The sequence below is a fragment of the Leuciscus leuciscus genome (assembly GCF_965113295.1).
Source record: "Leuciscus leuciscus genome assembly, chromosome: 2".
NCBI classification, from domain to species: domain Eukaryota; kingdom Metazoa; phylum Chordata; class Actinopteri; order Cypriniformes; family Leuciscidae; genus Leuciscus; species Leuciscus leuciscus.
Window position 1 is genome coordinate 37268633 of NC_138726.1, and position 11853 is coordinate 37280485.

General features: G+C 38.3%; 1 protein-coding gene across 1 annotated transcript; it reads left to right on the forward strand.

Annotated features, from left to right (window-relative positions):
- The first annotated feature begins 1842 nt into the window (after window positions 1-1842).
- irx6a (iroquois homeobox 6a) lies at window positions 1843-6346 on the forward strand. Its single transcript, XM_082162527.1, has 7 exons — window positions 1843-2142; window positions 2979-3242; window positions 3646-3755; window positions 3855-4150; window positions 4253-4891; window positions 5146-5260; window positions 5816-6346. Exons 1-6 carry the CDS (start codon window positions 2077-2079, stop codon window positions 5253-5255), a joined length of 1485 nt encoding a protein of 494 aa, XP_082018653.1. The 5' UTR covers window positions 1843-2076; the 3' UTR covers window positions 5256-5260; window positions 5816-6346.
- Window positions 6347-11853: the final 5507 nt, after the last annotated feature.

An 11853-nucleotide genomic window follows, 5' to 3' on the forward strand; every position in this document is an offset into this window, starting at 1 on the left:
GCCTACCAGCTCCATCACGGCCGTTCACTTACTCGCAGCTCTCTGGCGCCTCTCGAAGATTGAGCCTGTAATCGCAAAAAGATCACCGTGGACACGGTCCTAGTCCTTTTTAAGCAGGGTCATTGAACTATTCATTTCGTATTATCCTGAAAATGATTTTTAAAAATGAGAGAAGAGGAGATTGTTGCTGATTGTCACGAGCTTGGAAGTGACCGCTGTAGCCTGCTGCGCGTGAGGAATGGCGATGTGCAATAGGCCTACTCAGTTCCTTTATTTCAGATATCCCACAGTAAATTAAATGAATATTTCATAGGGTGATGATATTGGCTAATTTAAGTCGTAGGATAAGGACGGGGGGGGGGGGGGTTTGCCTTTACTACACTCCACATGTAACCGCAGGGATGAAATCAACATTTCTTCACCAATAAAACTGGTTAATAAACAGGCTAAATAATATCTTAATGGTAATTTAAAATGCAAAAAAGAATAATATCAGAATAAAAACAACCTAGGCCTAAATCATGTTCCCACCATGAAAAAACTAACGTGCCTGTGTGTGTGTGTGTGTGTGTGTGTGTGTGTGAGGGGGAGGGGTCTTCTAATTATCTAAAACATTTAATAAAACGGCATGTATTAAGCTTTATCCAGACTTATTCCGCGTGAGGGAGCGTTATTTCCACCATACCTTTAAGTAGCCTACGCATCCTTCAATTAGAATGCTGTTCCCGTCGCCTCCCACTACTGCCGTATAATTAGACTTGAGAGATTCAGCTAATTTCTCTCTCTCTCTCTCTCTCTCTCTCTCTCTCTCTCTCTCTCTCTCTCTCTCTCTCTCTCGGTTCCATTCTGATCGTCTAATTTCACCTCAAAGGCATATTTTCACGGTGTAACTCGCTGGTTAAACAAGGCCATATCCATTTGTTAATTGATGCAATTACGCATTTCTCGTAATGGTCGCGTAGGTCCCGAGATACGCATCAATCAGTTTTCTGTTGACCTGCCAGAGGTTCTCTTCACGTCTGCCGGGACTGGCCCTCTCTCTAATAGAGAGAGATGGAAACATCATCGCAATTAACATCAGGTCGGACCTCTGATCGGTCAGACAGATGCGAGCAAGGATCCCTCTTCAGTTCATTTGCTCATCATCAGGGTAGTGTCTGAAATGTAATAATAAAAATTATAATAATAATAAGAGAGAGTAATCGAGAGCATAATTGTATGGATAAAAGATAAATATATTATTAGATATTTTATATAGATAAAAATAAATTATAGTCATTAAATCTGATATATTGTGATATATAATCTTTATAAACCCGAAAATATTTTGCATAACAAAAATATTGACATGGACAGAATTAAAGAGAGCACGGATATCTAACAGGTAATACAGAGTTATTTGGCATTACAACATAATTTCCATATAAATATATCCCAAATAATCTAGAAGTTGACTGAGTGTTACAATTTATTTACAAAAATATATATTCTCATTATCAAAAAAATGTTTAGGCCTATATATATTTACCCAATATTCATTATATTGCTTTCAGCAAGCCCAGTGATACTTTTTGCGCTCTAAGTCTTAAAATACACTTTTGTTTAAAAAGAAAAAGGGGAAAAAAACAGAGGGGACAGGGGTGTGCAAAACACACCTCAAGAAAAGCGCGAAGCATGACGTGATTGGCAAAGACATCATTCTATCCTCGCCGTCCCGGGATTAGAATGACGTCACACTGATACCCGTGCATGGATGAATTCTAAAGAACTATAGAGGCACAAATAATAGCACAACCACAAGTTCATATCTTGCAACTCTTACGTTATCCTTTAAGCTTTCTACAGCTGTTTAACAACAATATGTTTGTACTTGATGAAGCTTAACTCTAATTTTTCATTTCCTTAAGGGATTATCTTATACATATAAAACTAGGGCTGGCGTAAACATCCTCAGAGCTTCCCAGTTAAGTGCAGTCATCTATTATTGAGCGAAAGGCCGAGTGTGGAAATGTGTGTAAGACGGTGGATTTGAAGTAGATTTGGTTTCAATCGATCAGCAGGAGAAGAATATTGCTTATGGTAACAAAAGAAGCAGCTATGTCTTTCTCTCAGTTTGGATATCCTTACAATGCAACTTCTCAGGTAAGCATGACAATTAGATATTTTTCTCATGAAGGTTCTTAATGAGCGCGCATGCATTGGGTGTTTTTTCCACATTCTGTCATGATCTCTGTATAGGCTACTCGTTAACAGACATTAGGCACCAGCAGATTGTTCTGTCACTAAGTAAGTCCTAAACTAAAGTTAGCCGATATCGTGGGGTTTGTCAATATTTATAGTAATGGGTTATTTGAATTATAAATGACCTCACGTGTTGTTGTAAACGTGTAAATTACCTTTACGGTGTAATTGTTCGGAGTGAAAGCGAGACTCCTCCCTTTGCCGGTAGCCTTTACAGTCTGTGTGACTAAACTAATTATAGTCTACATTTACAGATAACGGATAGATCATTTCGACATCATGACTTACAACCACTTATAGTTTTATTTTAGTGTAAAAATACGCCTATATTGTCAAAAGAATCCGCGCTTGCTGGTGGTTAACTTTCTTTCCCTGACGCACAACTTAGAAAGTTTTACTTTCAGCTTTGACAAAACACTGTTGTTGTTGTTGTTGTTTTTACACTAAACAAGTAAATCAGCTCACAAAAAATAAGGTTCACTTTTTTAAAGTATATATATATGTTTATTGATATTAAAAAAAAATCACAATAAAGTCTTAAATCAAATGAAAGTGCATTTTATAAATAAAACGCATACGAGAATCAATTTAAAAACAGTTTCAAAAGAAAGAGTTCAGTTCTGTACAAAGCTTCTTCGCGTAATCTTACCTTACTTTTGTTTAACTAAGGAAACTGTGCGCATGTTTTGTGACGCAAATATAAAATGACATGTCTATCCACAATTTTCTTCATGCAGTTCTTCGTGTCGGCAAACCCCAGTACGACTTGCTGCGATTCGATTTCCAGATCGGTGACGGAAGGATCGAGCGCGTCTCAGACCGCAGCCTCCTTCTGCTGTCCCTCCTATGAGAACCGGCTGCTGGCGAGCACGCGGACAGAGCTCAACGCCGCGCTCGGGATGTACGGCTCTCCTTACGCCGCAGCAGCGGCGGCAGCCGGGCAGAACTACGCCAACTACTTTCCGTACAGCGCCGACCCCTCTGCCATCTACTCCAGCCTGGTACGTGTAGCATCATCTCATCAGATATAGCGCGCGTCCTCTGTTCAATCGATTGATTCATTCAAGTCACGGCTTGTTATTGATTATTTTGGCTTGTCTAGCTGTCTGGTGAAATAACTCTGAATAATCATAAGAAATAAACAGATGAATTAAGCGACACAGCATATCGTCTGCTTGATGTAATATGGCCTACTTGGTTTATAAATAATAATAATAAATAAATAAATAAATAAATAACAGAAAAGTGTAGCTTATAATGCAAGTTATATTTTAAGGATGATATAAGATAAAATTGCTGCTTCCATTCCATTCTTTCGCCAAGTATAGTACCAGCAATATATGAAAGCTTTATCACATATTCAAGTTTTTGTTTGTTTGTTTGTTTGTTTGTTTTTGTGTCTAGAACCCACAATATGAAATCAAAGAGGGGTCAGGCAGTCTTCATGGCACTATAACCCAACCTGCCGCCTACTATCCATATGACCACTCACTTGGCCAGTACCAGTACGACAGGTGTGATTTATGTCTGTCCCACCTCTAATATGATATATTTAAACATGCTGAAAATACAAGTAAAAAAATCTAAAGATGCTGCTTTTGAACTTGATCCAGGTATGGGACAGTTGATTTTAATGGGTCAACACGGAGAAAGAATGCCACGCGTGAGACAACGAGCACTCTAAAAACATGGCTTTATGAACACCGGAGGAACCCATACCCTACAAAGGGTGAGAAGATCATGCTGGCCATTATCACCAAAATGACTCTCACGCAAGTGTCTACCTGGTTTGCCAATGCTAGGAGAAGACTAAAAAAAGAGAACAAAATGACCTGGTCCCCTAAAAACAAAGCAGGCGATGACAGGAAGGAAGAGCTTAATAAGAGTGACCCAGACAACATTACCAAAGGTACCTCATAACTCTCGTCAGTTAATAAATTAAATAAACATTCTGTACATAAAAATAAAAAGTATTAAACTGTGTTTGTTGTTTGAAAATCCTCTTGCATAGATTCCAAAGACAGTAAGGATGAGCAGGACCTGCAGTTCAGTGACCTGGATGACATAGAGGACGAGGACTGTGACAAGCTGGACAGTGACTGTGAGAAATCAGGTCAGGATGACCTCCCGACTTCCTCCCCTCCAAAGAGAGACCATAACCCTGACCTCCCTCTCCACTCAAACTTCCCATCTTTTCCCTGTGGTCTAAAGAGTTTGGGGCCTCTGAACCCCGATTACCTGGATCCTTTGGGATCCAAACAACAGCAGCAACAACCCTCGCCTCAGTCCACCTCCATAAACACTGTGACACTCTCTCACTTTGAGTCATCGGAAAAGCCTCGGATCTGGTCGCTGGCACGTACAGCCGTCACAGGGGTTGTGTTAGGCACGCAGAACGGTGGGGATGTACGGACTGGGCCCGTGGACTGTCAGATGCAGGGACTCAGGCTGCCCACAGTCGAAGGGGTGCAGTGTGGGGAGCTGAAGGGCCTTCAGGACCCTACAAACCTCAGCAATACTGAAAGCCTTTACCAAGAAGGACTACAGGGGATACACAAGGCATACAGTAGCGGGAGTTACAAGACCCTTCAACTTCACTCTTCATCCTATCCTGGACTGACAGAATCCTGCCAGTACTCCTCAATGGAAGGTACAGCTTTTCTGTGTTTACTACAGAACTATTAAAATGAACTAAATAACAAATCACAAGGTTTGAATAGGTTATTAGCTGTTCGTAACTCTAAATGCTTAACATCAACATACTGTGTAATATTTGACCTATTTAAAATACCTCACTTTTTTAAAACTAAATTACATATAGATATGCAAAATAAAACATTTGTGTACATGTTAAGTCTGTTTATTAACAGCTAGCCATGGTGTGATCTTGTGTGTCTACTACAGGTTTCCCCAGTGCAGGAAAGACAGAGATAGACTCCAGTGAGCACAATGACACGTGTCCAACAATCCAGAACACTAAGGCCACTGCATTCAGACCTGTGATGAAGAGGTGAGGCAGGTGAGTGAAAACACACACACATTAACACATGTACTTTTCTGAACCCATTATGCGGGTGTTTTTATATAACTGATATTCCTCACATAATGACAAGAATGAAACTGATTAACACATTGACTGCATGCATAAACTTATCTGCAAACTATTGTTTGGTAACAGTTGTTTTCTTCTAAAAATAAAAAATAAATCCAATCATCTAGGATTACATAATATGTCACCCCACAGGCACAGACTGTAATGTCATTACACATACTCACTAGTAAAGCATCTCTGATATCAGTAAACATTTGTGCTGCGTAGCCATCGGCTAACTGATGAACATTATTGGATTGCTTTGGCTATTTCTGCTATACTGCACAACTAAAAAACAATTATGTATCTTTCCATTTAGTATCTGTATGTGTGTGTGATTTGAGGTAATGCGATATAAATAGAATTCTGCATCACAAGGATTTAATCACACAGTTATCCAATATTACCTGTCATTTTCACCTATAGCCAAACTTTCACAATATTGGCTCACATTTATATATTTCCCTTCTTCCTCTGAATTAGGACTGAAGAAATACCAATAAACACTGGGACATTTTTATGATCTACATTATGCACTATGGAATGGAGTCAATGAAGAACTATAAGCCCATGGCAGCAGACACTTGAAATAATAGCGCAATGAATATCTTTCTGGAACTGTGAAAACTGGAGGCAGCCATAATTTTGCACAATATGATTTGATGGTGTCAATAACTTTATGCAATGTTTTGTGTATGTATGAGAATGAACTGTGATTTCTTATGTTTGCATTGGCAATCGTAGTTTAGTAATTCTATTTACCTATTTATTGTTTGATTATCCATCAGCTTTATTTATCTGTTACCATGAGTCCTCTCAAGGTTTTGTTGTGCGTTACATTTATTTCTCTGTGGTCATGTACTTAATGTTATGTGATTTACTTTTTTTTGGAAGCTGGTGTAAACTTTACAGTCAGTCTTTTTACTTTTATTTACTAATCAAAAATAAATGAGGTGTGATACTGTGCTCCTGAGGCAGTTTATATCAGTAAACTGTGTGTAAATGTCATGTAATTTATAAAATATTTTATAAGAACTCATTTTTCGCATTTTTGTTTAATGATTTCTGTTTATAAATGAAGTTCAGTTCATCAGTTCATCCTGTTGACTCTATGCGTGAAGCCGGGACATTGTCGGAAGGTCATAAATTCAGACGCAGACGTGAATGGACTCAGCAAGGGTGTGAAGAAAGGGTACATCAGTTTCTCATTGTCATTATTTAATCGGAATTGGCATCAAACACTTTGTTACTGTTCAGGCTCAGAGTGAGGCAGGAATTGGTTATGAATGCAGCTTTGTCTCCACTGCGCGCCAGCAGATTCATCATCATCCAATTCTTGTGTTAACAACGAGGTCACGCGGGAGCATCCATACCATGAAACGCGCATCAAGTGTTTTGATGTTGATCAGTCAATTGCTCGAACTAACATCCCTGGGGATCTTTAAGCACCCAATTAAAATAACAAAGCAATTGCTGGACTGGTTCAAAAGCACAGAGAAAAGTATTTTTCGTTTATTTATATAGGCTAGCCTATTAGACTGACTATTTCCGTACAGGCTAGTGTAGACAAATAGTGTGAATTTATTTAGCTTAATTCGATTTAAATTTCAATCTATCATGTTAATAACTCGTCGGTCAAGATTCATACCGTGTATTGGTTATTTTTTATTTTTTTTTGAAAATTATAATTTTTTTATTTTGTCAGAAAACACGATAATGCAAATGAGAAAAATAAAAACTAGACTGGAGCGATGACCTACTGGTCAGGGTCCAGTAAATTAAGCTGTCGACAGAGACATTATTTCAGGACGGATTTAAAGATTAAAGCATGTAATAATAAAGAGTATTAGATCTATTCAAAGGCGCTGTGGTCAATTTGTGGGCGAACTGAAAAAGGGGTCGCGCAGACTGTCGATGTCACTTGTTTGGGGCGCAGAATTCATAATTTAAGGTGACAAAGACGGTCACAATATTGCTATAGATAATAATTTAGTTAATAAGAGTTTCATTAGAAAATATAGAAAAATATGTCCATTATACCAGCTAGCTAAAAATAATGACGTTTTTAAAATGTGTACATAATAATAATAATAATAATAATAATAATAATTGATGTCAAATACGCCATAATGCGGCATAAATTACCTAAATGTTTGCATTTCATTCCTTGTGCTAATCCTTTTTTTTTTTTTTTTTTTTTTTACGATTCTGAAAGCTGTAGACTACAAATGTGTTGCTGAAAAAACGTAGTAAAAAAAATATCAGAGGCCATGCAGGTGCCATGCTTCCCTCTTAGTCCAATAGTTTTGTTTTATTAAAGGTCATCGGACTATCATTTGGATTATCCCTCAGGATCTCCACCAAGCAATCTGTCCAACAGGCGAGATCTATTTCTACAGATCTAACTAAATATAATCTCTCAAAATCTTATTCTGAAAACTGTTTTGATTAAAAAAGGGGGGAAAACAAGGAGTGACATTGGCATGATGGAGCGTAACTTGGAAGGTTCAAAACAACGTTGTGTAACGCTTATAGCAAAGGTCAGCTTGCTGTCCTGCATATCCATGATCAAACATCTGACCTGACACACAAATTCACTGTAAGAAACAAAGAATCAATGAAAAAAAATTTGCGTATTCACAATAATGTGAATTATGATCTGCACCGCGTCTTTCCACGTATAAAAGCTGATTTTGAATTGACAAGTGCCACACAGCTTGTGCGCCGGCCGCGTAAAGACGTTTGCCGTGTGTTAAATATTTAAAGCAAAGGTAATTAAAATGGGAGCTGTAAAGAAGAGCTGCCAAACATTATTGGAGGTAATGATGCATGTGCAATGGGATTAGTGCAGTAGCGCTATACCTGAGGGAGCCGGCAATAATAGCATGGATTCCTGCCACAAAGCATCAGGCTCATACTGCAACTAATAGATCAATTAAGAACCTGTCTTACAACAGGTTTACACCATATTAAATCTAGACCAACGAGGGCAGAATAAGTCTTAAGGTGTGCTTTTGCGTTAAAATGGTGACAGTGGGAATGTGTCCTGTATGTCCTACAATGTGTTATTCCCTTCAAAGGACTGCGTCCCTGATTCTGTGGGTACGTGGCTGTTGTTCAGACTGTGCATTAGTCTAATGGATGGGTGCATGGGGACACATGCATTATGCAGAGTGCATTGAATGTAAATGACATTACAATAAAGGTCCATACTGAAAACGCAGAATGCACAAAATATTAAAGTTGTTTATAATAGAATTTACAGAATTGATATCTATCTATTCTGTGATAGATATTAATAAACACAAAGCAGTGTCATATCGTCATGTCAATAGTGTGCTAGTTTAATTACGGGCTGTTGCATAGCTGCCTAATCCAAAACAGATTTCCGCTAATCTCCAATAATAAAAATGCAAGAAATAAACATCACCGCATGACGGATAAACAAAATAATCGGCCATTAAGGGTCATTTTTAACGAGGCACTAAATTTGGTCACTTGAACCGTGAAGATGAAATGTGTGTGGGTAAGGTTTTGCTTACTACATAGGCCTACCCTAAATGCGGAGACTAGCCAACTATCACAACGAGGAAAGCTGCTTAATAAGCATAAGCTACTAAATGTCTTGCAGAGAGGTTTAAGGAATAATGGTTAAGGAATAGAAAAACTATTTGTAGTTCAATACAAATACAAGTCAATGGAATGCCCCACCAAGAAGTGCGCTTGTGTTTGTGGATGAGACGCGTCCCCTGTCATGACCGGACACGACACCGCTATGATCCGCAAGTGTGCAGTCAAACCTCCCGCTGACAGTCTTTCTTCTGCTCTTCAGCTCTTTTCCAGTCCCGTCGCCCTCGCGTCCTGTATGCTACACTGCGGCGAGCGACGCGACAAAACGACAACACTTGCATTCTAATCAATAAAACTGTTAACACTGCAACGTAATATAAATGACAGGTTACTTTATTATAATGTGAGTATATAGTTTTGTCGCAGTAAGGAGTTAATGCTTCCAGCTGAGATTAAGGAATACAAAACCATACCAATGGTGTTTGGTTTTAATAAAACATTGAGATGACCAAATCGTTATGTAAAATCTATCATATCAATAAGATAAGACCTTTAATATGCCTAATAAGGCTTCATAGCTGTATACAAATGCCTCAAAACTGTAAATGACACTGTAGTTTGTAAGTGTAGCTACATCTTATGACCTGTGAATGACTCTTGCAAGATGCAATCAGTTTTATGGATAATGGAAATGTGGCATAAATGGTTTAGATTTTGATAAAGTGGACTGATGAGCCAGTATTAATCTTTATAATGTTAATTCAAGGAACATAGTCAATTTTTACTGCTTTTAGCTGGTGATGTCCACAGCCAATGTGGGATTTGGCAAAGATTGCTATCAGAGTATTTTGATGTGCGTATGCCCAAAATTGATATATTTCAAGGGCCACGGCTTCTCTGCTGTAACCCACAGAAGAATATTTTTGGTTGGAGCAAGATTTATGTAAAGTGATTGTATCACTGATTTACCTGCCACAACATGATCTACTTGCTAATTTTTAATACAGCATTCTCTTCACTTCGTCAAAATGACACATTATTACTAAGACCACCTCCTCAGACCATAACATAATACTTCATGTAGATTAAATGTTAAACTGAAGAAAAACTTCAAGACAGTGATACTATTTCATGACATAAGAAATAAGTTAATTTAAAATAAATGTATACCTCTTTTATTAAGTTTCAGAAGCAGTCAGATATAGGAAAACAATTTAGAAAATCATGCAAAATCAAAGTCCTCCTGAAAGTCATTTTAATTAAAGTTAATATAAATAATTTCTGCCACACAACTATGACATGTCAGCTCATACAATGTGGTAAAGAAAACACTTTTTTTTTTGTGAGAAAATGAAAGCAGGAGATACCCAAACATAACTGACCATATTGAACAGATAAATCCAAACTCCTTGGTACATAAACTTTTATTATTATTTATTGTTTTAGTTATTGTCCAATACTCAAGAATCACAGAGGAGCCTGACTATAATTGACAACACTGCAATTTAAATGTCAAAGGTCAGCAGAGGGTTAACTATTGAAAATTAGGTTCTGGAGGGTAACCTCAGACTATTTGCTCACAGAGCATATGATTGTGATGTAAAACCAGCTAACTGGTTCTGACAGAATAGCAATGCTCAATTCATACTAATAAAGCCCAGGATAACAACAACAACTCCTACAACAATTTGCCCGAATCCAGACAAAAGAGGTAAAGTGAAGGTGCCATTTGATGTGTCCCACACAGTGCCACAGAGGGCATATGAGAGAGGATCTCAGTAATGATGGCTCAGGGTTCAAATGTTGATGAGGGGGACAATGAACACACTTCATTAAATTTTGTCAAAGGGCGCAGTGAAATGTGTGCAAGGCTTTGTTTCTGTGCATGTCTCTCCTCATGGAATTCCTGGTTGCCGATGTTGCTACAAGGTCCTTGCTAATGAGTTTTGTCAATGATAATTACGGGCTCCTCTCGGTGGCCGAAGAGCTTGATGAAAAGCTAGCTTTGTGTGCCTTGTGTGAGGACAGTGCATTTTCATCCCCTTGCACTCTGAGTGACCCAAATGACCTGCCTCTCCTGGCTGAGGGCCATTGTCCTGCAACGATGGAGTCCAGTCTAAAATACAGGACATAACACACGTATCAACTAACTAGACTAATCTTACACTTGTAGTCTATTACTTCTGTTTATACCTTAAATTGACTTGGCTTGAGACAAGACACAATATTCAAATATGGAGTCTGAATGTTCTTGTTCTTCTTTAGCTTCAGCATAGTACTTTCACCCTCACTGAGATGCTGACACAAAGAGACTTTCATCCTGCACATTCACTAAGGTTCAGATGGTCACATAGGCCTAAACCTTGTCTGAGACCTGATTTTTGTCCATTAGGAAAGCGACTGTAGGCCCGGCCGCATGTCCTTCTTTTCTTCTAAGCTAAGGTAGAAGATCTAAGATGCTAATGAACTTCATACAAAGTTCTGTCATCATGCCTGCTTAGCTATTCCTCTTCTGTTTTCTCTCCTTTCTCTGTTATCTGCCTGGGTTTCTAATCACCCTTTTGCTTTTTAAGGTTTGTCATTAGGCTCACTGCTCACTCAATACCACCTCAGATCTCTAGTCGTTCTGTTTGAATGTAAAATGTCCTCTATTATGGGCATTACTCACTACAAGTACCGGAAGTTAATCAATCAGATTACTTTTTCAAGTAAAGAGTAATGCATTACTTTTAAATTTACAATAAAATGTCTGTTACTTTTTTCAAATAAGTAACGCAAGTTGTTGTTTTCCCATTTACTGACAGACATCTCTCCTGTCCGCATGCTGAGAGAAATCGTGAGTGAGGTGCAGAGGCGTTGTGTGTAAACATGATGGTTATTAGGTCTAGACTAAATGTGAGCAGGCGTTTACTTATCTCACTTGCACAAAAACAGATTCATTTTTCCTCAAA

Bases quoted from the DNA above. Each gene is read 5' to 3' on its own strand.
- irx6a (XM_082162527.1), top strand. From the start codon at position 2,077: ATGGTAACAAAAGAAGCAGCTATGTCTTTCTCTCAGTTTGGATATCCT. The intron at 2,143-2,978 runs GTAAGCATGACA...TTCTTCATGCAG, and splicing joins CTTACAATGCAACTTCTCAG to TTCTTCGTGTCGGCAAACCC. The intron at 4,892-5,145 runs GTACAGCTTTTC...TGTCTACTACAG, and splicing joins CCAGTACTCCTCAATGGAAG to GTTTCCCCAGTGCAGGAAAG.